Below are 27,764 nucleotides of genomic sequence, written 5' to 3'. Positions count from 1 at the left end.
GAGTCTCTACCGCGCAATCATTATTTTGGCTTACAAATGGAATTTTCCAAATAAATCAGAGCTAAAATCTACATTTATAGTACACACACATTTGAAAAATAATATGTATATATTTTTTAAATTCAAATAAAATGGAGCATTTCTCATTTTTGCACCATAATGTTTATTTCCTTTTTTTTTGCCTTGACAAAAGCGGGTCAGGTTAAATTTTGTAATTAACGTCTGGTCATGTTTAAATAGTGACGAGGGAAGCTAATTCGATACGCGAGCTACATGTTTTAGCATTGAGCGCCGTGCATTTTACATTCATTTGTCGAAAAACCCAGACGAGGCAGAGTGGGTGTATTCAAACCGGCATTTTCTGCATTCGTCAAAAAGCCAAAGAAATAAACTTCTGCCAACATTATTTGCTTTTGTATGAAATCCCACCAACTGGAATTCAACCGCAAGTCAATCCACGGCAAAACAAGACGACTCAGACAGCTGGAGGCGAGTCAGAAACTAAACAGGGAAAAAAATATAACTTCTCTTTTCAACCTCTCATTTCTGTTTATGGACAGAATCCCGTTATTTATTTTTTTTGTCCTTGGCTGACTACCTTGTGCTATTTACACAGCTTTTACCGGTAAGAATAAGTCAATGGAGGGAGGAAGAAAGTGTGGATGGATGAGTGGATAAAGATTAAAAATAAAAACGCACAGCTTGACTGACTCAAAATAAATGAACGTCAGACACAAAATGGTGAGCACTGTCATTTTTTTCTTCGTTTTGAACCCAAAGCTTTAACCCTTTCAGGGACAGTGAACACAACATCGAATGGCTAGTCCAAAGTTACCATTTGATCAAGCCAGGAGGGTCAAGTACTAGATTTTACTTTGTTTCCTATCCGCAATCACATTCAAAACAGTGTCGATGAGTTAATAAGGAACCTCAAAATGCCCCAAAACCGACAGGAAGTCACCTGGAAACGTCCAAAATTCTGCAGGAACCGACAAACGAACAAGTACAGTGGTACCTCGACATACGATTTTCGTAAATCGAGCGGACGTTTCCCATTGAAATGAACTAAAAACTAATTAATTCGTTCCAACCATCTGAAAAAACACCAAAAACAGGATATTGGATTGGAAAAAATGTTTAATTTCTTCTAATTCGCCATCTATTAACAAAGTAACACATAACTAGTAGTTTAATAGTAATAAAATGTGTTTAGTAGAAATAAAATTGGGCGGTGATGTGTGCACGAGTATACTTCATTACCCAGAAAGCCCTCTTTTTTGCCCGTGCATGCGCGTTGTGCGTTTCCTGGTCGAAACGAGTCTGAATAAATCGTTCGGCGCTCGTAGATATCTGTTATACAGGAAAGAGATGCGGCAAAAAAGCCAGTGCGCTACAATGATAAACAGCCTCTCATGTCATGGCCACCTGGCTTTCTCGTATCTCGAGATTTTGATCGTATCGCGGGCGAATTATTCAATCGAAATTTTCGTCGTACCACGAGCTGATCGTAGGTCGGGGTACCACTGTACAGTGGTACCTCGACATACGAGTGGCCCGACATACGAGCAATTTGAGATACGAGTAAATTTTCGGGCAAATATTTATCTTGAGTTACGAGACACATTTTGATATACGAGCAGACAGCGGAGGTGAGATGCTGCTCATAAGAACATCATGGGCACTGTCTTTCTGGTCGCATCTCCCTCGTGTAATGTCTCTACGAGCACTGGGCGGAGCGTTGCATTTTTTCAGTGTTTTTTTTTTCTCGTTAGTCAGTGCGAATGGCGGAGCGATCGCTAATACGAGAGGAGTATGTACTACTTCTCGTTGGCATGTGGTCGTGCGTTTTCCTATTGTGAGGACATTTGTGTACATCATTTTCTGAATATTTTGAAGGGAAGACAAGAGTAAACAACCCTCGATAGGTTGCATCTGAAAGTCAGGGTGGAGGCGGGGCAAATAGAGCCAAGAAAGGTATCAAAATTTAAAACAAAATTAGAATTAAGTTCAGTGTAAGGCTAGATTAAATTTATTTGTGAGTGTGTCTGCATTGTAATCCAAGTTCATTCAAATTTGTTTATGTTATGTTACGAGCGCGTTGCCGTGCAAAAAGTGAGTTACGAAAAAAATCGACATACGAGCTCAGTCCTGGAACGCATTAAGCTCGTATCTCGAGGTACCACTGTATCCCAAAATCCCTCACCGAGGCTTTTCGTAACGTGAATATTTCGTAATTTGAGGTACCACTGTATAATTTTATAATTTTAAAAGAGGTATGATTGTGAGTTCTTAAACAGAAGTACCTGTATTTATTGTGCTAATCAATCTGCTAAAGCGTATACCGTCCTAAAAACATGAATACATTTTAAACATGTAAAATTGAGCAACATTTCTAATACCAACTCAGAAATGTAGTCGTGATTAAAAGCAGCAAACTTGTAAAGAATAACGCTTCAATATCTAAAAGTGCATCATACGCATTATGAATAAGATTTTAATTAAAGCCATATTTTCATTAAAACAGCATCCATCACCTGTCTGGCAATAAGTGCTGATTACCTGACAGACACTAAGTATTGCGGCGTTATACACGATGATCCGCTATGTCAATTTCCCTCCTTAATTAAACCGCCAAATCCTAACGGGAGCCAAAGTGGGAGGAGAATATATTTATTTTTCGTTAAAAAGCCAAAGAAATGTCAAAAAAAGCGATGAAGAAGCAAATAAAAGCAAATAAAATCTTCCAAAATCGGATTCAATTCTCATCCTAATTGAAAAATTAGAAATGCATGAACTTACGTTTTAATTTGCTGTCAAATTTCTATTTTCTTTTTGGCACAATTCCGAGCGATAGTGGCATTAAATATGATTGCTTCCGTCGACACGATTTTACAGATTCCATATCAAAATCTCAGGGCCGAATGAGCGTATACTGTCATTTATACAGATTATGGCCCACTGGTGGCAAAGTGGGCCATTAGGCAGCACTCACGGACGGACAGAAAGACCCTCGCTCGGAGACGAAGGGGAAAAAAAAGACACCCACCTGCTTTAATCCCCAGTTTTCATTTTTTTTAGCCACCAGTCTGTCACACTTGGCGACAACATTCAATTTGAGGCGTATAGTAAATATATGTAAAGCCTACACAACACACTATGATTCAAAATTGTGCCTCCCTGAGTAGTTTAAAAAATATATAAAATATTTCAGATGGATTTTTATAGGTCAATAGTGTGGAATCTTTTCAAATGTGATATTTAGCCGAAAAAATAAATACATAAAATACTGTATGTATATACTATTCATGGTCATGATCAGATCCAACCCGCCAAAGTCATTTATTTGCGTCAACTTGATGTTTATTGCCAAAATAAAATGTAGTCATTTCTTTTTTTAGATAAAAAATACTGTAATTTTTTTTCTAATTGTTTTTGAATGAAAAAAAAATGAACAGCTTTGCATCATATAATGTTTACTATTGTAAATCAAACTAAAATACCCTTTTATTTTATGGAACATGTAAATGTGAATGGAATTTTACTTCATATAATTTTTACAATGTATACAAAATAAATTAATCAAACTAAAAAGCTATTTTAAAAAAACAATATTTATCCTTTATCTAACATTAAACCCAAAAAATATTTACAGTTTCCTCTCTTTTTTCTAATAAAAAAATATAAAATCATAAAAAAGGAGTATTTACTCAAAATGTAGATAAAAATAATTCAAATTCTATATGTAACGATACATTAGGATTTTCTCATTAAAAATTGAAATAATTTTTTTTTTTACCCTTTTACTTTATGAAACATCTAAACGTGAATGGAATTTTACTTCATATAATGTTTACAATATAAACAAAATAAATAAATCAAGCTAAAAAGAAATAAAACTAAAAAAAAAGCAGTATTTCCTCAAAATGTAGATACAAATAATTCAAATTCTATATGTAACGACACAACATTATCATTTTCTCATTAAAAACAAAAAAAATTAAAATAATATTTATTTTTTTACCCTTTTATTCAAAATCGCAGGGCCGAATGAGTGTATACTGTCATTTAACATGTAAATGTGAATGGAATTTTAAACATTTTTAAGTCACAAATGATCGCCCTACTATGAATAAAGAAGAATAAAAACATAACAAATATGGTTGTATCGTCCCTGTCATACAGTAAATATAAAATAAAATACTATAAAAATAAAATACTGTACTGCACATACACCCAAGCAAATTTAAGTCAGTCACAAGTTATTCTAGTATGCCCGTAGGTATACATGCACCTAACACTTGTTTTATAAGGAATAGCAGAAGGAGGAGAGGGATTAGAAGCTTTTGAAACTTTCAGATGGCGGCTAATGCTATTGTTTCTGCCGAGACCGGCGAAACGGCAAAGGAGCTTTTTTACGCACATCTTTGCCACAATGTGTCAAGCTTATACACAAGATATGATTGTATATATAAAAATAAATAAGTAAAACACGAGGTGGTAAAGCTCTTGAGTTTGGCTGCCGGATGCTTTTATTTGAAACTTTGCAACAAACTTGCCTGAATGTGGAAGAGCGGACGGCTAACCAACCGAATTGCCGTACCTTCGAGATACCACTTGAATTCATTCTGTGACCAAGCGCAGGTTGTAAGATTAAAAAGGAGGCGATTCTTTACAATTTGTCACGTGAGGAGCCGTTCGGATTTAAATGAACGGTACTTGGCTGATGCGCAAATTTCCACCCCGCCTCTTTCAACTTTTCACTTCCTAATCCTTGCATAAAAAGTGGAGCACCTCTAAGGAGGGAACTTGTCATATTTATCAACCAGAATCTAAAGGCAAAATGGAGTTTAAAAGAAATCCGCTGGCCCCCGTGGCCAGTCTTACTTACCCAGACGCATGAAAATTAACCCAAAAAGACATACAATGCCTGCCATTTTACGACTTTTATGACCATCTTTGAAAGAAAGTTTTGTCGTTTTGCCAACAGATTTGAACAGCTAAATTAAACTACAAGAGCCTGAGTTCAAATCTAGCATAAGTATGCTAGATTTGCTAGCATAAGTATGCTAGATATACACTTGAGATCTTCATCTAGTTTAACTTAGCCCAAATTTAGCTTCTTTAACTAGTTTAACTTTAGGTGACATGTCAATCAAGGGATTTTATTCATGTTTAAACCGACATAGGAAGTTTACTATCTTGGTTCTACATCATATCCGGACTAAAATGATGAAATACAGCCTACCTTCTTTTGCACATGTCAATTTTAACACAAGAACGATCTTAAACAAAGCCTCACCATTAGGTCAAAGGTCAAAATCTGACTCCATGTAGAAATCAGGGGAGGAAACTTTGCAGAAGTTCAGCATTTTTATTTACATAACTGCATGACAAAATAATTGAATGAATAAATTGAGCTTAGTGTTTGATTTTCTTGTTCTGCAGTGTAAATAAACATGTAAGAATAGGGAAGATAGGTCGGATAGGGGTGTGGTAGGGCAAGGCCAGTTTGAAAGAAATGTTATGTGGGTGAAGTGGTATTAGGAACAATCATAAGTGACAATTAGGAGGTGAAATCGCACACCTATTTGACCGTAACAGGCTTATTAGCCCAAGGCATTATGGGAAATGTCATTCGGTTAGCAGTACGTTGATGTAAAATGGACTTATGACGTATTAAAATGACCGAGAAACACTTGTAGTTGGACAAACCACATCAATATGAGCACCAGTACTACAAGAATTGGATCTCTGTGATTGTTTACTTCCGTGTTTTGCCCCGCCCACACCGTCTGGGTCAATGATTGAACAATATATGATCATGCGTAGGTGTGTTATCAAATCAAATTTAGGAAAAAATATGCAATTTTAAAAAAGGAACCACCCCAAAAATGTCAATGTATTTTTGCTTGAACCAAAGAATTCGGACTACAGACTGTCTTGCCATTGAAGGTACTAAAAAAAATGGTACGATTCATCATAAAACATGCCTCAACTACACAAGGTTGTGATGAAGGTTACGTTCTACACCACGTGTCAAAGTGGCGGCCCGGGGGCCAAATCTGGCCCATTGCATCATTTTGTGCGGCCCGAGAAAGTAAATCATGAGTGCCGACTTTCTGTTTTAGGATCAAATTAAAATGAAGAGTACAGATGTATATTAAATTTCCTGATTTTCCCCCTTTTAAATCAATAATTGTCATTTTTTAATCTATTTTTTCTGTTTTTAGTTCAAAAATCATTTTGTAAAATCTAAAAATATATTTTAAAAAAGCTAAAATAAACATTGTTTTAGATCTATAAAAAAACTGAATATTCAGGGCTTTTAATCCAGTTTTTTAATCCATTTATAACAAAAAAATCTAAATATTAAATCTAAAATCTAACATGAAATCAAGTTGACGTTACAGCGGCCCACGAACCAACCCGAGTCTGACACCCTTGCTCTACACCCATTGGCTACGAGCCAACCCACTCAGGATAAATGTAAAGATCATCAAAATCACAATAAATGGACCAACGGCAACATCTTGAAAAGCAGTCGAACCAGCGACAACATAGACAACTTTCAACTCAAACATCTTTGCTCTTTTAGCGGCGCCAATGGCGTTGCATTCAAACGCCGTGGTCAATACTCGCTTCGTGAGTGCTTGGGATTCTTGACTTGGAAATCAAATCATCCGTAATGGAAGAAAAGGATGCGACCAAGTGGGCAAAAATCCCTCCGGCCAAACCAGTTAAAGCAGACGACTCCAAATCTTCGCATTCTAACTATAGCCCGAAAAGCCCATTGATGATAGGCGGGCGCACACATATATTTAACCTCGAATTATCAGTAGCCGAGCCAAGCTAAACTCCACTTGAGCGTCGACGATGCCGAGATAATAAAACAAGCCGGCGGCGCGTTTAACTTCAGAAGCAGAAAAAAAAATAAAAGGAAGTTGCTGCCAGCACAAATAGATGAATAGATAAGCGCCTGCGCTCTGCTATTCGCCACAACACTGCATGGGGGTGCCGCAGCACCGACATGAAACTAAAGAAAGATACTAAATGACTACATGGGACTATTTCTACATTGGAAAACAACAATAAAATGGAAGAAAATATGTTATTTGAAAAAGTTGCAGGGAAGCAAAAGCATTTTTTCCCAATTTCTGAAGCAGATATATTGAATAAAAATGAATAGATTCTGGTGAAATGTCATTTTTTTAGATGTAAAGGAATATTTTTTGAAGATTTATGATAGAATACAATGTATGACCATAGCAGTGATATACAGTTGAATATACTGTAGTGTATATACATTTAACATGATTAATTAATGTGATTAGTGGTTAAATCACCAATTTCATGGTGATATTAATTCTTTGGAAAATGATAGAATATTTGCTGATATTATAAAGTGGGACACAGTTCAATTCCAGCTATTGAGATTCGACTTAAACTATCAAAATATAAAGCAATGTTGTTATTTTGGGTCATGTAGGTGTTTAAACCTTACAGGTATTGAAATGAAAAACATACTTTTTTAACTAAACGGTATATCTGAAAGCTGATTATAACAAATTATATATATTTTTTGTTTTGATAATTTCCTATTTGAGGGTACTTCATACACCGAATTGCTGTATTTGTCATTTTCTTGTTATTTACTCCCTAAAAGTACAAATAAATAAATAAAATCAAACCAAAGCACGCCCTAAATACAAAGTGCGTTTTTTTACAGTCCTATGCATGTAAAAGTAAACAAAGTGACCGAAGAAACATGCTATAATCACGTAAATTTATGCAATTCTTTGCTGACATTTTGGATGAATATCAAGCAAAATCTTGTAAAAAAAAATTAAGACCCTTTTTTTAAAGCTCACCCTGCGCAGGATCCAATGGCAGAGGACGAGCGCGGTCCAGCCGAGCACCCGCATGTCACCTTCCGTTCACCAACGCAACTTCACGTCTCCTCGTTTGCTCATGCAAGAAGCGGCGGCAAAAAGATGGAGAAGCGGCAAAAAAGGAAATGGAGAAGAGCGGACGATTCCGGGTGGGAAATCCCTAGCGACTGCCTGCAAGTTGGCTCAAAGTTGCGTCCGGTCCTCGGCGCCCGATGCCCGAGCACCAAGTGGCTGTGTGGCCGCTCCTCTCCGCCTCTCGCGCAACATCCGTGCCGGATGCCGTGCGCCAAAGTTGTGCGCTATCTTTGGACGCTTGGGCGGAGGAAAGTGGGGTGCGCGCTTGCTTCCCAGGCAGGCAAGGCAAGGCGGGGGTTGTGAGTGGCTGATGGAGGGAGGAAAGGGAGGAAAGGGCGATACGTACGTACTGTACGTCCTTTCTCTCCTCCTCCTCCTCAACCTCCTCCTCTCCTTCTTTTCTCTCTACCTGTGTATGTATGTATATTTATGTTTATATAGTATATGTATATATATTTCAGCAACACGCTTATTTATATATTTATTTATATATATATTTATTTTTTATTTATTGATACAGTTATTTATTTATATATTTATTGATAGTTATTTATTTATATATTTATTTATTGATACAGTTATTTATTTATATATTTATTTATTTATTGATACAGTTATTTATTTATATATTTATTTATTTATTGATACAGTTATTTATTTATATATGTATTTATTTATTGATACAGTTATTTATTTATATATTTATTTATTAACTTATTTATGACCTATTTATGTCTAAAATGTCTTTTGCGGTGTCTGTATTCTCACCCTCTTGCTACTGTGACAATCAAATTTTCCCAATACGGGATGAATAAAGTTATCTCATCTAATCTAAAAAAAAGGCTTATTATTCATTCATTCAATCACTTTTCGAACCTCTTATCCTCAAAAGGGTCGCAGGGGGTGCCGGAGCCTATCCCAGCAAAATGCGGGCAACAGGCGGGAGACACCCAGAATGGGTGGCCAGCCAATCACAGAGTAAAAGGAGACAATCAACCAATCACACTCCAGGCCAGGGACAATTTAGCATCCGATTAGCCGAGTGTGTATGTTTTGGGGAGGTGGGAGGAAACCGGAGTACCCGGAGAAAACCCACGCGAACTCAGAGAGAACATGGAATGTCCACAAAGGGAGGACTGAGCCGGGATCGAACCCTCGACTACAGAACTGTGAGGCCAACGCGCTATTAGGGCTTCTTAGTGGCATTTTACTGGCTGCAATGGACTGTGTTAGACGTCCAACTTATTTGAACCGGGATTGGATGGGAGTGATCGTTCGGTTTCTGTCAATGGCAGTGAACACGTTTAAAAAAAAAACTAAAAAAATTGACTGTTAAAAACTAAAATGACTGCACAAATATGATTTTTACATGTATACAGAAATATTAGGACTCAAATCTTGCTGTCTTTTATAGCTATTCCATCCAACACACTTGATCGGGTTACGCCCACTTTTTCTGGTTGTGACATCACAACTAGAATTGATGATTTCTGTTGAAATATTGAATTTGGATTTAAAATAATGATAGCAGGGAATAAAATGACTAGATAAAATCTAATATTATTACTCATATGACTATCTTTCAAACAACTACAGAACACAACATTTTCCAAATTTAAAACCAGGGGGAAAAAAGTTTTTTTTTAAAACACCTGCTTGTTTTGAACCTCCCTCAGTTTTGTGCTCATATTTCATATTTTTGCTCCCAATTTTAGAGCCAAAACACGGTATTTACTGTATTTCTTTCAAGAAACAGATATTGTTTCTAGAAAATGGCATAACAATTAAAATCTCTCCCTATTTGAACCCTGCTGCACCTGCACATGGTACTTTAATATTCATATTTGACAGCAGGTAGCAACAACGTTCTCAGTCTGCAATTGTCAATCGAAGAAGTGAGTGCTTAAGTGTGAATACAAGTAAAGTGTGTGTGTGGAAATGTGTGTGCAGAATGTGACACATTACTGCCTCCATGTGAGCCAAAAAGTCACTGCACAAACTTCAATACACTTCAAGATAACTCTTCACTAACTGCTTACTACATAAAGTCACTAAATAGTAGCAATATATATTTTTTGAATAAAAAAATACATTTTCTCGTCACGTTTCTAGAAACTGACGTCACAAAAAAGCCTGTAAACTATACTCAAATAATATTTAAATACTGTGAGGAACCGTCTTTTCCTTGAAGGTCAAATGTACATTTTTTTGTTTAACCTTAATTGCAGCAACAAATAAAATCTGCTTATTTTGTCATTCCAGTCGGCGAAACTTTTAAAAAAATGACAAAAATTCAAATATTGATTTGAGTTCGCCATTTTAGTCAATTTTTGGGTATTTCTTGCCTTTCAAAAAGACAATTATACATCAAATTGTTCATAATACTTTTCATTCATTTTGCGTACCGCTTATCCTCAAGGCTCGCGGGGGGTGCTGGAACCCAGCTAACTTCAGCCACCAAGCAAGGGAAACCCTAAATCGGTGGCCAGCCAATTGCAGGACACAAGGAGACAACCAATCATAGAGAGGGTCAATTTAGAGTTTTCAACTAGCCTAGCATGCATGTTTTTGGGATATGGGAGGAAACCGGACTACCTGGAGAAAACCTGCGAAAAACCTGTCTGAACTAAGGATTCAACCCTCGCTCTCGGAGCTGCGAGGCCACTTGCTACCGTAGCGATGGTTTATTTATCACGCAATCTTCGCTTTACAATAGTTTCCGTCCAGCATTGCACAAGGTAAGGCTAAATTTGTCCATCAAATTCCAAGGGAGTCCAAGAATGTAAACCCAGGCGCCCTCCCTGTGATTTTCCGCTTGGCAGCAGCGATAGGCTCCGCCCTCTATTCCACTCCACAAACTCTCCACATTTCCACACAGACACGTTGCAGATGCGAGTGCAATTTCGTGATCCACATTGGAAGTGGCAGGTGAATTTGGCTCAGCTGCTCCCCTTTCTTGTTCCACTTAGCGGCAGCAGCGCGACTCGGCTCGGCGCAAATGAATGAACAAGAAGCGCCGCATCTACCCTCACGAATATCTTCCCGCTGCCATTATCGTCTACGTGAACGTCTCTGAAACCCAGTTGGAAAAAGTACTTGGACAAGTACGCGGCGGCTCTGTTAACGTCAACTGAATGCCATGTTTTTTTGTTTTTAACACATTGCTGTGACCTTTTCATTGGCAGAATTTGCGTATTTTCTCGCATATAAGCCGCCTCCGCGTGGTATGTCCGTCGGCCAAACGTCCGTCGGCGAAACGTCTTTCGGCGAATTGTCCGGTCACGCCTCCGCGTATAAGCCGCACCCTTAAAATGGCCTTAATATGGTTGAATTTTACAATTTCTCTCGTATAAGCCGCCCCCTGATTCACAATTTTCACCACCATGTTTATGGTTTTGATAGGGAGTACAAATGTGTTACTTGGAAGGGAAAATCTGAGGAAAAAATATCGCGAGTGGTATTTCTGAGATACTGGAAAAATCGACTGCTGGATTGCACATTCCGAAATCGTGTCCCCTGGACGTAGAAAAATTCAAAAAGGAAGTCAGGTAAGCAGTACAACCAGGAAGTGTGTCCATAGTGGTCTAGTTTTTCTTCCCTAGGTAAGATGGCGACGACCTGAGCGAGCAATGGCAGGCAAAAGTAAGGGAGCTTTTTTCACGGTTTATGCAAGATACGGTTTATTTTTTTCTTGAATTTCATTCATAGATGTCAAAATAATTTTTTCCAAGCATTTTGTCTGTTTTTCTTTGCTCTATTTTGAAATAAATGACCGTATCGGCCACATAGTCTTGTGTTCCGGCGTTTCGTATTTGTCAACTTGCAGTTTCGTGCATGTCAAGTCTAATTTGTGCGCATATAAGCCGCACCCTCGATTCAGTCATCATTTTTTTGAGCGACAAATACGGCGTATATGCGAGAAAATACGATATCTTCAATGTAAAGACTGGGTCACGATTTTAGTTGGACTTTCCCCTAACCTACTATGTTGGGTTTTTGCCCATTTTTGAAGTTTTCCTCCACTCTGGAATGCTATGTGGTATTTTCTCATCACTATCTCATGGGCTCACACATGTTTCTCATCTTCAGATTAAGTTTTGTCACGTATTTTTATGTCTGGTCAAAGGTTTTTTTACAGTGAGCTTTGGAGTATCTAGCTAGACACACTTGTATCTCAATGGGTAAAGCCAGATCGATTTTACAACAAAAACGTACATTAAAAAAATCCTGCACAAAAGTTATATGGCGTACACAATTTGAAATGACCAAAAAAACGTATAAAATACGGGAAAAACGTAGAAGTTGCCAGGTATGTTTTTGTATCAAGAAAAACAAAAATCAAATTCTCATATTCTGATCATTTTCATAACAAAGTTACATGAGGTCAAATAAGACAAGGCTAAATAAATATGTTAGCAAAAAAATATGAAGAATTAGTGGGTAGGGCAAAATAAATGTGTAATTTATGCACCTTAAAATATTTTAAAGCATTATTTTTTTAGCTGTTTCATATTTGTTTTCAGTACATACACTTATTCAAAATCTCATCTGCCCGTTTCAGTATTTTGGATATAATTTTGGCTATTATTAATCAAATCTGAATGCCCTACAATTCTGCAATGACATTAAAGTATTTGTATCTCACAAGATATTTTATTGAAGGGTAAAAAAAACCCACAATTTTGATCTATAAAACACATCGTCGCTCTATTTTGCCACCACCATTGGACAATAGTTTAACGCAAACAAGAAGACAGAATCACCCGTAAAGGATTCCTGAAAATAACACCCCAAAGCAAATCCACACACGGCGGGATATCTGATGGCGAGGGTTGCGGCGTACAATGGCGAGGGGTCAGCTGGCAGTAATGAAGCCCTTTGTATGAGGAAATAGTCATTTCACAACAGCCATATGAAACCCGCCGTTGTTGTTTTGCCACGCAGCCACGGAGTTAGCGGACGAGGGGCGCCGGTGTGCCATTGTCATTCAAATGTGGAGGAGCGGGACAAGGGAATGGCGCCGGAGCGCTAATGGGGGGTACGAGGAGAAGTGGAATAATTGGACGTGATGACACACGTCGGCGGTGGTGCTGCTTTTTATGGGAATTTGCTAAATAAGGGCTGTCAAATTCAGTTTTTTTGTGGACCACTATGTTTCTATATTAAATTTGGTCCATTCCGATTGGATGGGCCGGCAAATTAGCTGCTAGTGCTAATTGACGACTAAATAAGCTTGATTATTATGATATATTTTATAATTAATCTTGATCCAAGATGGCGGCGCACGGGTGCAGCTTCTCTTTGCACTTCAGTTTCCACCAATTTTGTTATATGCAGGTGTGTATGATGATAATAAAGGCTTTTGATTTGATTTGAATTGATTATTAGCTAATTTGTTGACTTCTATTTTGACTGATGGGGGATTCGTATAGATATGGTAGATATTATTTTATTTATGTCCTGTTTTAATTCAGGAAAAGGTGGACATTTTGTCATTTGGAGATGAATTGAAAGAAGACTTTCAAATTAAAAGGTATTTAATCATTCAAAAATAAAAAAAGGGGGAAAGAAAAATATTTTGTTTTTATTCGGATATTTAGTTTCTAATTTAAAAGGGGAGGAAACAATGATTTTTTATTTTCCTTTATCGTCTTATGTAAATAATTATAATTTGTCATTTAAAATAAGGGGAAAGTATTCACTTGTATTTTTATTTTGAAAGTTAATTTTTAAAAAAGGGAAACCTAGTCACTAATCATTTAGTTTTAACATTTTTATGTATATTTTTTTAATTGAAAATTTCCAGCTAGATTCCTAATATACATTTCATTTTTTGCAAGAAACTGAAAAATGTTTTTTTGCATGATTTTGCGGAACTGGTCTGCAGCTTGACACCCGTCTCAAATGGCATATCATATTGATCGGCGCTTATTAAAAAAATCCAAAACAACCCAAAAAAAAACACATAACTGACAGACTACGAGATCTACGCGATGATCGATCCAAGCCCGCGTTATTACTTTGCCAGTTCACGTCAGTGTTTACATTCCACTTTGTGACCTCAACTTCCAAACCGCTGATGTGTCCAAATCAGATGATGTACAACATCAATGCCACGCGGCAGAAAGAAATGCAAGTAATACATCAAACTGCAGTCACGCCAAGGCCGAACACATCCAAACAAACATCCAACACCTCTAAATCCACGTCGTCAAACTGTCCAATTTGGAGGAAACAACTTTTTCACGTTGGGATTTCAATCTTGATTTTCCCAACTTCCTCTCCACCATCGACGCCAATGGACATGAATTAAACCCCCCCCGTGATTAATTCACTGTCCGCCCTCCCACTTCAAATGGACTAGACATGGAAGCCAATGAAAAAAGACCTCAAACTCTAAGGCTGGGTGATTTTAAGATCAGATAAAAGTGAAGATCAAATCGCCAGCCATGATTGGCTGCCAATCCTTTCACCATCCACCAATGCAGGTAACAGCAAAGCATTCCACTTTTTTAAAATTTGAACGGGGGTGCCACACACACACTTCTCCTGACACCAGACATGAAAGCCTCGTCCAAGGTAATAACAACCTCCGACGACGCTGTCGTCGTCGTCTTGGCTCGTTTGCGTTTGAGCCGACTCCCCCTGATGAAAAGGCGATAAAAGCCGAACCTCGCAGCTATTGTTCTGCATTTCCCAAAATAATCAGGCACGCACACACGCACGCAAACAGAATCTGTCGTCTCTCTGCAACTTCCCATCTCTCACGCGCACACAAAGCATCTGCTGCGCCCTCCTTCGTCGCCACCTTATTAAGATTCACATCCCGGAAAGGTGACTTGGTAGTCGGGCGCGGTGACAAGCCGCCACCCCTCAACAGCCACCAACCTGGAGGTATATAGGCATGGTGACAGGTAGCTTTGTTCCCCTGGGACTCCCTTTCTTTGCTTTCTGTGTGTGTGTGTGTGTGTGTGTGTGTGTGTGGTCAAAACAAGCAGGATTATCAAGTCAAAGATGACCCCTGACATAAGCAGCTCAAGGCACTCCAGTTTTTTTTTTTTGGTTTTTGTTATGCTTCCTTTATCTTCTGACACTCATCCCCCAAGGACTCTTTGCGGGAGTTTTAACTGTACGACCCTGTCTTTGTTTAAGACTATTCGCAGCCAATCAGAGCAGCTCCTTTCATTCCCTTTAATTTCTTACATCACTGTCCTTGTTTAAGACTCCATTCGCAGGTATTCAAAGCAACTTCTATCATTCCCTTTAATTTATTACATCACTCTCTGTTTAAGACTATTCGCAGCTAATCAAAGCCGCATCTCTCATTCCCTTTAATTTATCACATCACTGACTGTGGATGTTTAAGACTCCATTCACAGCCAATCAGAACATCTCTTTTAATCCCTTTTTTATCAATTCCATCACTGTCTCTGTTTAAGACTCCATTCGCAGCCAATCAAAGCAGCTTCTCTCATTCCCTTTAATTTCTTACATCACTGTGGATGCTGATAGACACCCAATTAATTTTTTAATATTGCTCATATAAAGTAACAATAATAAAATGAATGGAAAAACTCGTAAATCTGCTAAAATCATACATTACCAGTGAAGAATAAAATTCGTTTTAAGGGCATTTTGTCCAGGCATGGACAGAAGAATTTGGAAAAATATATGTACACATACAATTTTAGTCGATTGAACCACTGTAATGTTATATTTGTGACTTCTATGCATTTTTTTAATTTGTGTTTTAAAATTTGGCCTAAAATAACAGATTGATTAAACTATTCCCTATCAGAAAACTAAAATTATGTGTTTTGTGAATTTAAATAATCAACACGATAGATGTGCTGTCCTTCCCTTTGAAAGAACCAGACGAGAAAGTTACAAGAGCTAATGAATCAAAAACTTTGGACCAACCAATAAGCCAAAAAAGGTCCAACACATTGCAAAGATAACCTTTGCACGTTGATGAACCGGCACTAATGGCGAAGACGACGACACCTAACGACAATCCAACATTGTTCTGTTCACAGTTCAAAGTGAAATCTCTCCATCCACATCACTGGCAATTAAATGTGTTTGTTCCACGAGCCAAGATGATTTTCCTGCCGTGAACGCCACGTGTCATGCAAGGACTGTTGAAAAAATAAAAAAAAGATCACGATAGTCTTTTAACAGCATTGATTAGTTCTCAAAGAGGTGGGATGAGGGCGGAGCAACTGAGGACATAACGAGCCCCTCTGCGCATGCATAACTTTTCAAAATCAAGTTTCTATTGCATTGCGGGATCTTGTTAAGAAGTTCCTCTTACAGCAATCTATTAAAAACCAATGATGACGACCTTTTATGTCACAATATTCATATGTGGGAAGGTATAGTAGTTCATTTTTCATAATTTGGTGACATATTATTCAACAATTATAACAGTCCCCCAACTCAATGTATTTTTTGAATTGACATCAAACTCATTTGCAGAACATTCTCAATTCATCAAAAGGCGCTGCAACCTAAAACTGTCCAGTGTAAACAAATTGCAACATAGCATAACTGTTTTTCTCCAACACAGATATCAAATTTGATACTAATACATTGACTTTTGTATGTAGAGTTAGCATAACATTAATAATAAATGAATGAAGAGTTACAGTGGCGTGAATTGCATTGTCTCAATTCTGGATAGATTACTTGTGTTAAAATATTCAGTTCCTACATCAAATTCACCAAAATTTTGGCATCGAATTTCAATGTTAAATTCAAAACATGCAATAAAGTTTGAGCCTCAGTGACAAGCATTGAAACGGGAAAATGGAAAAAGGGAATTAGACGACCAGTGACAAAATGGGTCACAAATATGACAGAATAACTTTGGAATCCAAAGCAATCTCCAATCTTGAGGGTTCTGAATAAAGTTAGGTGAAGAACCCTCTCGGCATCTGCCCGTCTATTGCCGGGGTTTATTCACGGCACACCTGTCTAACGAGCCACTGATGGCAGCACTAATTGAAGTGGCTTAATTCCATGTCATCATGGTGAACTCATCTTACAGTTTGAGCAGCCGACCGAGGAAAAGGGCTCGAAATCACGAGAGTACTAAATCAACTTTAATGGCGTAAAATACTACAGCATTCTACAATTTCTTCATGGCGTTCTCAGACAAAAATGCTACATGAAATCAAGTTCAACCCTTAAAAACACACATTTCATTTCTTAAACGGCCATAGGGGGCTCCTATACTGCGTTGGCTGCCATTTGCATACAATAAGTTAAATCTAGTGGTACCTCTACTTACGAAATTCATTGGTTCCAGAACTTGTTTGTAACTTGGATTTTTCGTAAGTAGAGCAGTAATTTATATTTAAACTCTCTAATTTGTTCCAGGGTCCTCGAAATAACCTACCCACTAAACCCTTTAAAAATGATCAAAGTGTCCCAATTTAGTATGAAAGATTAGATTAGATAACTTTAGTCAACCCGTATTCGGGAAATTTCACTGTCACAGTAGCAAGAGGGTGAGAATACAGACACAGCAAAAGACATTTCTGAAATAAATAAATAAGTCATAAATAAGTTGATAAATAAATAAGCATGTTGCTGAAATATATATATATATATATATATATATATATATATATATATATATATACATACACATACATATGCACATATACACACGCACATATACACACATATATATATAAACATACACATACATACACATAGATGTGAGAAACGCATAAAAATGAGAGGAAATGATAAGAAAAGACAAACCAAACCAAAGACCAGCGAAGTGTAGGCAGAATGTCAAGCAGGACAGAGCGCTACTGCAACAATTTCAAAATAAAATAACAGCGACATGAAATCTATTTACGTTCTGGGGACTTTAGTAACTTGGATCTTGTTTTTGTATATTGGAACAGTAATTTGCATAGCAAAGGGATTCTTAACCTAAAAAAAATGTAAGTAGAGGTACCGCTATACTATGGCGAAAGAAAAAAAACTACAACTTTAGAGCGTTACTTGAGGCCATACTCAACGTGTATTTGTTGTTTTCTTCATTTGTCATTCCATTTACTTATCAATGTATCAATGAAAAATATTTATAATGATAATAAATAAATCTGTTCCTATTTTAAATGGGCTAAAATAACTATTCTGCTTTCCATTGTAACAAAATACATTAGCACTATCCACAGAGAACTTTTTTCTTCTCTGCTGCCGTGAAATTGAGCGATTATTGCTATTTTGCTTCCCCGAGATGAACTCCTTGGTTCTTGGTGCGGTTTGTTAGCGGTAGCCCCGCTTTTAATGAGTGCTGTGGAGGCCTGGCTCAAGGCTTTTGTGGTGGTGGACCATCTGATGGATTGCAAGGTAGCGGACAGTGGAGAGTTGTAGCTATGGAGAAGACACGGGCCTCACAGCCCTCCGGGTTTTTCCATTATCCCACACTTTCTGGATCATATACCAGAGGGCCTTGGGTATGTGTGTGTATCTGTGTGTGTATGTGCATGCACCTGTATCTCACTTTTGCGTGCAATCACATCCATCTCCGCCAGTCACTCTTCCCTCCCCATTGGTTCTTCGTTCCTCCCTTGCTTTCTTCTCACCTCAGGTGAAGAAGGAAAACTTTGGGATGGAGAAAAACCACACCACCCAACTATCATGCAATGGTCACCCAAGTGGGCTTTTACCGTATTTTCTTGATTTTAACGCGCACTCGAAAATAACACGCAGGTAATTTTGGGCCAAAAACATCTGGAAAAACGCAGTAATCGAATATAGTGCGCACCTAAAATTTCCCGCTGACGAAAATCACAAATCTTACATTTTTTTCTTCGTTTCACGATTGTTTTGTTCAAAACCGGATAGAGAAATCTTCAGGTACGAGCGTGTCGAGTGTCGTGCAGTTGGTGGAGTTATGCGTTTGAATTTTAGGACAATAGAATAGGAATGCAATACAAAATGGACGCTTCCATTTTGCACTACTGACGGTAAGTTCATGGTGTTTTTATGCTGTTACAGGAAAAATATTGGCGTTGACCATTTGTCTCTATCGCCATTCTACTTTCCAGCTTATTAATGCAGGATTGTGATGTTTGTGAGGCTTGACGATCTTTAATATGCGTGTATTTTGAATTCAAAGTTGGAAATTGCACAATGTCCGTGCGTCAAAGTGAGTTTGACAATGCTTTTTTCGATCGAAAATTTGTAATTTATTTTAGTTATTGATTATAAAACGCACCCCATCTATTGGAATTAATTATATAGCAAAAATCTGCTTGTTATAATCGAGAAAATACGGTATTTGATTTTGATGAAAGGTTTTCCAGCTGCTCATATCAGGAATTGAGTCGTGATTTGAATGCGATGTGAAGCGAATTCTCGTTAGCGCGCTGTTGTGGTCTGTTTCTTAGCACCGCTGACTTCGTTTCTCTCCACCGGTATGAATATTTCAAGAGTAAAAGGTGACCGGAATAGCCGCGGCTAACAAGGCTAACTGCTATTCTCATCCAAAAGTGGCTTACTTTGGGTCTCTCTGGCTGGCATTGAAATGAAAATAACCGCTGCGTTCTTCTCAATGAAAACTGCTCATGGAAAGGCAGGCATTTCAAAACTAAATGTTCAACTATCGCAAAAAAAGTTGGAAGATATAGGAAGTATATCGCAAAAGGCTAATGGTTGAAGAGAGCCTTCAATGGAAATACACTCATAACTGTCAACTTAGACGTTTTTCCCATTTTTTGATCATTTCCAATTGTGTACGCTGTATACCAACTTTTGTATAGGATTTTTTTAAGTACGCTTTTTGTAAAACCGATCTTGTTCGTTCTATTTCAGCTTTTATCTGGATCGTCTCGGTCATTGTTAGCCGATGAAAACGTCATTGTCGACTGCTAATGTTGTCATGCTTTAAGCATGATATGCACACACGCATTTCCCTTTTCACTATATAAATATAGCGTGTCAGCAAGCAATGTACCAAGACAGTCAAGCTGTCAGCGTTATACAGCGACTTCTACAGAATCTTGAATTTAGTGCCGACTGAATTTTTGAAATTTGTGGCAATTTGAATAGAATCCATTTGAAAGTCAGATGCAACTTGACCAAAGTGAAACCAAAATGGCCCAAAACATGGTTGGCGATTTGACTTTGTCAAAGTCGTAACGCCGCTTTATTTTCTTGCTTGTCGGCAAATATTGTTGAATGGTTCAAATGTTAATGTGCAGAAAAACAGAGAACTAATTACAGAGAGCACACATCATGAATTTCGCAATTATGAAGTCGTAAACACAATTTATTTGCTTTCCGACAAAAACGTCGGAGTGTTAATGAGCCTAAAAATAGAGCGGATCTACTTTATAAAAAGGCAAAGATGAAGTCAAATGAAAGATTTAGTCACCATCTTGTGACTTTTCCAACAGTATTTTTCGTCAATATGAAATCATAGTGAATGCGTGATAACTGTTAATATTCATTTAAAAAAATAAAAGCATTAGTTAAGATCAAAATGCCATTTTTAGTAGCACTATTATTATTATTCCATCTAATATTGAACATGTGTTCTTCCCTTACAATATTCAACAAACTGCAAAAGGCCGTTACAGGCGAACCACTATGCAAATAAACTTCCCGTCTCGCCGTATCGGCGCCATTTTTGGTGGCCGCGTGACCGTACACAAATTAACGAGTCCCACGACAGTAGAAAGCAGCTCTAAATGGACTGCATCGCGAACTCGTAGGTTAACGACCTCAAAAGGTAGTTTGCCATTAAGCATGCCACACGCGCAAAGGGTGACGCGGGTGATAGCTAGCTTGCGTGCTTTGTATTCCCAAGCAGTTCGGGCCGGAATCGCTGCCTGGAAAAGCGTTCTACGTTCCCCCCATATGCCCTCCTCTTTCAGAAAGACTCTCTTAGGATGTGATGGACTATTCGGGTATTTCTATCATGACGAAGGTAGCCTCATCAAGGCCGAGGCATAATTACATCTCGAAAACAGAGCAAACAGAAGACAAAAAAAATGGAAACGCTGTGGGAGCTAAGTAGGAAGTGGTGAGAAAGTGATGGCCAAGTTGCGCCTTCCAGCTGGCCTGTAATGATCTTCGCTAGACGGGGCGGCAAACGTGTCACAACAACACAACTTGCGATCTGTTTATTTGTCAATCACCTCTCCCTAATTTGCCAATTATCATCACGTGTTGAAGGATTGGCTTTTCAGCTCTATCTTCTAAGTGCAGTCTCCCTAAAGGTCTCCCTGGGCTTGCCTGGGTTTTCTCCAGGTACTACGGTTACCTCACACATCCCAAAAACATGCTAGGCTAGCTGGTTGAACATTCTGAAATTGCCCCAAGGTACGGATGTTTGTTTCCCTTCGCCATGTGATTGGCTTGCCACAAATTCAGAGTGTCCCCATAAAGATTAATCTAATCTAAAGTACCAATAATAAAAATGGAGAGCAACAGGTTAAATTAGCATCGGTTAACATACGTTTTTAAAGTGACTATATAAAAACATAAGAAGCTGTCAAAGGTTACAGAGAGGAAAAAGTCATATATAAGTCGCAGGCCCAACGAAAATGAAAAAAAGGTAGGATTTATAATCCGGCAGACACTGTACTGCATTAACGGTTTGGTTGAGTTGCCCTTATAAATCTATAAAGTAATTTCCACCACTATTGATTACGTGCACGTACAATTGAGGTTCTTGAACGAAATGTCATCTTAATACCGAAGGTTTCACATGTAGCCTTTTCACAAAAGCAATACTTAATATTATTTCTATTACTTAGTTCTTCTAATTAGTTATTTTCCTGTGTAGGGGAACTATTTCGGTTGTAGACATTTGAATGCCAGTTGAACTACTTTAAAAAACATTTATAAAGCAGATGGTCTACTAAATTTAAAGTATGGATGTCTAGAAAAAGCGATCTGCTGACCACGGCATGTGTCAACATAATTAGAGATAAGTCGACATTTTTAATTGAATTCCACGTCCTTCTTTTCTCAAGATATCTTCACACTCACCAAGCATGCTGCTGCAAAAGCAGGAAAACAGCTGCTGATCTCTAAACGCAGTCGCACCTAACGACTCGCTCACACTTTGCTTTCAGATGCGCCAGAAATTATCGCTCTTACAGGTGTACGTTTTGATGTCCGCTTGAATTTTGTTTAAAATAAAACACAATAAAATGTTTCCAATGATGCTATCAAGCTAAATTCAGGAATTCATTAAAGTAGGTTTTGTCATGTACTCAGAATGTGTATTTTAAACAAGATAACAAAAGGGTGTCTTCTCTCGCATATAAGCCGCCTCCGCGTATAAGTCGTACCCTTAAAATCGTTGAATTTGACAATTTCTCTCGTATAAGCCGCCCCCTGATTCACAATTTTCACCTCCATGTTTATGGTTTTAATAGGGAGTACAAATGTGTTCATATGAAAAAAACAGTCTTAAATGGGCAATATGGACAGAGAAATGTATACTATAGGTTTGTTTGTACAGGGCGGATTTGAGAAGTTCAATACGTGGGAAATTAAAAAAAACGAATTTTCTCGCATATTAGCCGCATCTGCGTATAAGCCGCTCCCTTAAAATGGCCTTAAAATTGTTGAATTGGACAATTTCTCGCGTATAAGCCGCCCCCTGATTCACAATTTTCACCTGCATGTTTATGGTTTTAATAGGGAGTACAAATGTGTTCATATAAAAAAACAGTCTTAAATGGACAAATTGGACAGAGAAATGTATACTATAGGTTTGTACAGGGCGGATTTGAGAAGTTCAATACGTGGGAAATTAAAAATACCGTATTTTCTCGCATATTAGCCGCCTCCGCGTATAAGCCGTACCCTTAAAATTGCCTTAAAATCGTTGAATTTGACAATTTCTCTTGTATAAGCCGCCCCCTGATTCACAATTTTCAACTCCATGTTTATGGTTTTAATAGGGAGTACAAATGTGTTACTTTGAAGGGAAAATCTGAAGAAAAATCTTCGCACGTGGTATTTCCGAGATACTTTATGAATCGAAAGATCGTCTGCTGGATTGAACATTCCGAGAGGGTGTTGCCTGCACGTAGACAAATTCAAAAAGGAAGTCATGTGACCAGTACAACCAGGAAGTGTGTTTGTAGCGGTCTACTTACGTAAGATGGCAGCGCCCTGAGCGAGCAATGGTAGGCACAAGTGATTTTTTTCACGTTTTATGCAAATTACGTTTATTTTTTCTTGAATTCCATTCATACACGTCAAAATAAATTTTATTTAGCGTCTTATCTGTTTATCTTTTCTCTATTTTGAAATAAAGGACTAATCGGGCGCGTTGCGTTATGGCGTTTCGTGCATGTCAAGTCTAATTTGTACGCATATAAGCCGTACTTTTTACATTTTTGAGCGACAAATACGGCGTTTTTGTGAGAAAATACGATAACTTCAATGTAAACTTAGCTTTCGGATACATTTAAATTCCTTAATTTGTCGCTTAGTGTTTTTCTATGCAAATGTTACTTAACATTAATGCTTGAAATAAGCCTGTAAAGATTATATTCGGGTTAATAAAAGTCTATTTTCCTCCTTTCAAGAAATCAAAATCTGAGAAATGTACTTGTAGATCATTTAACGCAGGTTTTCCCTTAAAACCAGGGAATTCAACTCCTTTAAAGTGTATTTTTGCATTGTTAAAAATGGAGTTTCTCAACAGCCGTCCTTGACTTACGGCAGAAAAAGCTCGTCACGAACGTCCCATTAAAAGCGTAAATATCGCTGGCATCAGCGTAATGGAAAAGCCTGCCCCAAGCCAAGAAAACAGCGGATGAAAGCATTCAAAGGGAGAAAAACTCAGGAATCTTATGAGACTTTTCCAGTCGAGCGCGTGCTGATTGGTCGCATGGGACCTTTAACCCTTCCGTCCCATCTGCTACAAGCCTGCAGGAGGTGGAGGGACGGTATAATCATCTTGTTCCCTCCAGTTATTGATCAAGAAGAGCAGGCAGGAAGCTAACTGAGCGAGGCCTTTACGGGCGAGTAAGCAGCGGCAAACACTTGGCGCGGAGTTTGCCGTTGGACTCTCTCCGGCGAAAAAAAGACGAAGAATAAAGACATTTTTCACTGTCGGGAATGCCCTGGCGGAACAACAGCCGCGGTCAAGTCTGCTGATTTCAGCAGGATGGGGGATTTCAACGTCATACCTGCTCGCCTTTGTTACGGAGCCATCGACCGCTCGATGAAAATCATCCGTATGAAGTCGTTTTTGCGCTCTGGGTTGCCTCTTTTAAAAGTCTATTGAATCCCAAATGTCACAAGAAGCTGCTTTTACGCGGGTGTGGCAAGGGAATGCGCTACAAATACAGTAATCCCTCGATTATCGCGGCTTCACGACATCGCGTTTTTTTCCTGGGGGAATTTTTTTGTTGTTAATTACATTTTTTTTGTAAATTCATAAAAATGTGAAAATCCACGCTGAAACTTGCGAGCAGAAGCCCCTCCCCTGTCCTCCACTTGTTACTAGAACTCAGTAAAAACTGAAGTAAAAAAATAATACATATATATATATTTTAAATAGGGGTGTCTCTAGTTTGTGGGTTTTCGTTTATCGCGGACTTGTCTGGTCTACATTAACTGCGATAATCGAGGGATTACTGTAAAGTGAATTTGTTTGATCGTATTTAGCGGACGCTGTGGACTACGAGTCGACGTCATTAAATATTTATGTAGCGCTGGTATATAGATCATATCTTTGATCTTATATAAACTAAACAGATATTTCAAGTAAAATAACAAATGGTTTCAATATACGTATATAAATTGAGTAAAAGTGGCAGTTGTGGAAAAAAAGTGATTTATAGTCCGAAAAATACGATAAGAGAAATTATCACTACATATTTTATTTTATTTATATTAAGGGAACATCTTGTTCTCATTAATCTTTCAGATTAATATTTAACAGCAATCTAACAAATGGTATTTGAAAAAACAATTGCTGATGTGGACATTAATGGTTAATTAAGCTATTTTGTGACAGACATGGATTATAACCATACAAGAAATGAAGATAAACCTGAACAAGGATCAAAGTAATGTGTATTATTGACATCACGATAAGAGTACTTGGCAAAGTAGTTTTATTTGGATTTTTTTTAAAGTTTTTTAGAATTTGTGCATTTTGATGAGTAACCATTATGACATATTCAAAGAAGCTTTACAAAAGGTGCAATATTATTTATATTTTCCCAAATAAGAGAGAAAATAGAAAGAGAATATATGAATCTCTACGTATTGTTATATACTGTATTTTCAGTCTACACGTGTTGCTTCCCCATTTATAATCAACTATTAAAAGATCGCAATCTTACCATTTGATACCATTGGAGTCATTCATGTACTCCTCAAGTACAACAAATGTTTGAAACACAATTTTTTTATTGTTAGCATTTAGCTTAATGTGGCCAAACAGTTATTTAGTTGTTTTGAAATACGAATGCGCCTAAACCTATTTAATTTGCCAGTAAACTTGAGACAAATGAAGATTCCTTCTCTATTTGTTGACCACCAGTCGAATACTAAACAGGTATGAAAACGAAAAACTCGCTTGATACTCAAATTAAAAGAAGAGGATACAAAAACAATCAAGTTCGGCGCTGCGCGAAGGGTCAACCGTGTCATCGCGGAGCGCCTCTTAATTAGCAACTCCCTCTCTAAATGATCTCCCTTCCGCGGCGACCCCCTCGACATCCCTCTCGGCTCTCGCACCTTGCCGTTGGAGTGGCGTAGACGCATCCCCCCCCGGACTTGGAGTGCTCCGGCCCTTTAATCAGCTCGTTCATCTTGAGGGCAGAGAGTCTGCCATCCTCTGCCAGATACCAACTTTCCGTACTGGATTTTTATCATCTTCAGTGGGCTACATTTGCCCTTTGCTGGGCCCCGGTGTCTGAGGAGGCTTCAGTTGCTTAACCTTTATCTGGTGATGTATGAGCATGGGGGGCGAGGCGGGGGGTTGCTTTGGCTGTAGGCCCGTGCATCCATTATGTCGGAGAAGAGTCGAGTGTGAAGTGGCGGGAGGGGAACATTCCTGAACACTACAAATTGATCTTTCTCATTGGATTTCAATTATTAAAACCCACTGGTTAAAAGTGCACGGCAACTACAAGTCCAGTCGTGTTTGTTATTTAGGGAGACCAAATATTTAAGTTTCATTAGATGTACAGTGGTACCTCGACCTACGATCAGAAAATTTCGATCGAATAATTCGCCCGCAATACGATCAAAATTTCGAGATGCGACCAAGCCAGGTGGCCATGACATGAGAGTCTGTTTATCTTTTTTTGCCGCATCTCTTCCGTGAATAACAGATATCTACGAGCACTGAACGGTTTCTTTCGCCTACACATGGACCAGGAAACGCACAACGCGCATTAGCGGGCAAAAAGAGGGCTTTCTGGGTAATGAAGTATACTCGTGCATACAACACCGACCGATAGGCAATGGCACCCTTTCTCAGAATAAAACTTCATTACCCACAATCAATACGTGGGTAGGAGGTTGCAACTACCTGTATTTATATTTATTTACAGTGCGCAGATGATAATATCTTAACACAATGGAATGTATAAAACGAATCAAATGGGGAGATAGCCACTGCTACTTGGGACAAACTAGTATTTACTACATTCAATAGGAAGAAATTATTAAAATTATTAATTTTAATTATCTGCCCAAGGTAAGCAGGAGGGCAATAATCATTCAACGGATGTCAAATATGATCAATCAAAATAGTAGACTAAGAAAAAAGTATTGGAACAGTGTTGCTAGCAACAAGCTAATGATTTTTTTTCTCATTTGTTGTTGTTGTTGATTTGCACAAAATGTTTCAAATACGACAAAACAGCAAAGAGAGAGAAAAAAATTAATAGGATATGACAAGTGTTTTATTTTTAAGATGCTAAGGTTAGGGTTATGTAATGTTGCTAAAATGCAGAATAGGACTAATTAAAGTAGAGATGTGAAAAAATCTCTTGGGTAAACTGCTGCCAGCAACACACTGAATTTGCCACAAATATTTTTAAAAAATAAGAAAAAATGCATAACATGACAAATTATAGTAGTCAAGTGAAACAAACGTCTAAAATTGGAGCAACACTTTTGAAGTCGCCTCAAATAATTAAAAAACGCATAATATAACAAATTACATTTGTAAAATGAAACAGGGAATTCGAAAAAAAGGTGTTGCAAGTAACGAACTGAATTTTTTTATCTTTCTTTAATTGCCTTAAGCATTGTTTTCGAAAACTGTTAAAAACAGCACGCTATCGCAAAGTCCGCCAAATGCGTTAAAAATCACAACCCACCCTGCTTCCGTTATTACTCAAATAATCAGAAAAAAATATGTCCTCTTACGTGGAATAACATACTCGACCAGACAAAATCCGAACAGAACGTAGACTGCAAAGCCTGCATGGAATGGAACTAGTCCTACTCCAAAAATCTCGATTTAATTGGGAAACTGTTGAATATTTGTGTGCAAAAAATCATAACAAGCACGTAATTGGGCTACTGATTGGCCAGGGCTAATTAAAAGCAAGCATACAGTAAAAATATGGATATCATGGTGTGTGTGTGTGGTTATGTTTGTGTAGGGGGGTGTTGGGTACGTGTATGTGAAGGGTTAGTGTGGTGGTGCTGACACCCGCATATGTGGGATGTTGCTCCAATTAAGAAGCACTAAGAATGTGTCTTCCTGCTCTTCTTTTGCTCCTTAATTACTGGTGGGAGTTCTGTAATGGCGGCTTTCGAAAACAAGTTATACGA

The 27,764-nt window shown here is 38.0% G+C and overlaps 1 protein-coding gene across 1 annotated transcript in view; it reads right to left on the bottom strand.

Annotated features, from left to right (window-relative positions):
• The window catches only part of nxph4 (neurexophilin 4), a 43,301-nt gene extending 35,016 nt beyond the window's left edge, over window positions 1-8,285 (bottom strand). The window contains exon 1 of the mRNA XM_077603301.1: window positions 7,869-8,285. Coding sequence (XP_077459427.1) covers window positions 7,869-7,922 — 54 coding nt within the window. The 5' untranslated portion in view covers window positions 7,923-8,285. The remainder of the gene's footprint in view (window positions 1-7,868) is intronic.
• Window positions 8,286-27,764: the final 19,479 nt, after the last annotated feature.

Source organism: Stigmatopora argus, chromosome 6, assembly GCF_051989625.1.
Source record: "Stigmatopora argus isolate UIUO_Sarg chromosome 6, RoL_Sarg_1.0, whole genome shotgun sequence".
Lineage (NCBI taxonomy): Eukaryota > Metazoa > Chordata > Actinopteri > Syngnathiformes > Syngnathidae > Stigmatopora > Stigmatopora argus.
Note: the sequence above shows the minus strand (reverse complement) of the source record. Positions and strands in the feature narration are given on the sequence as shown.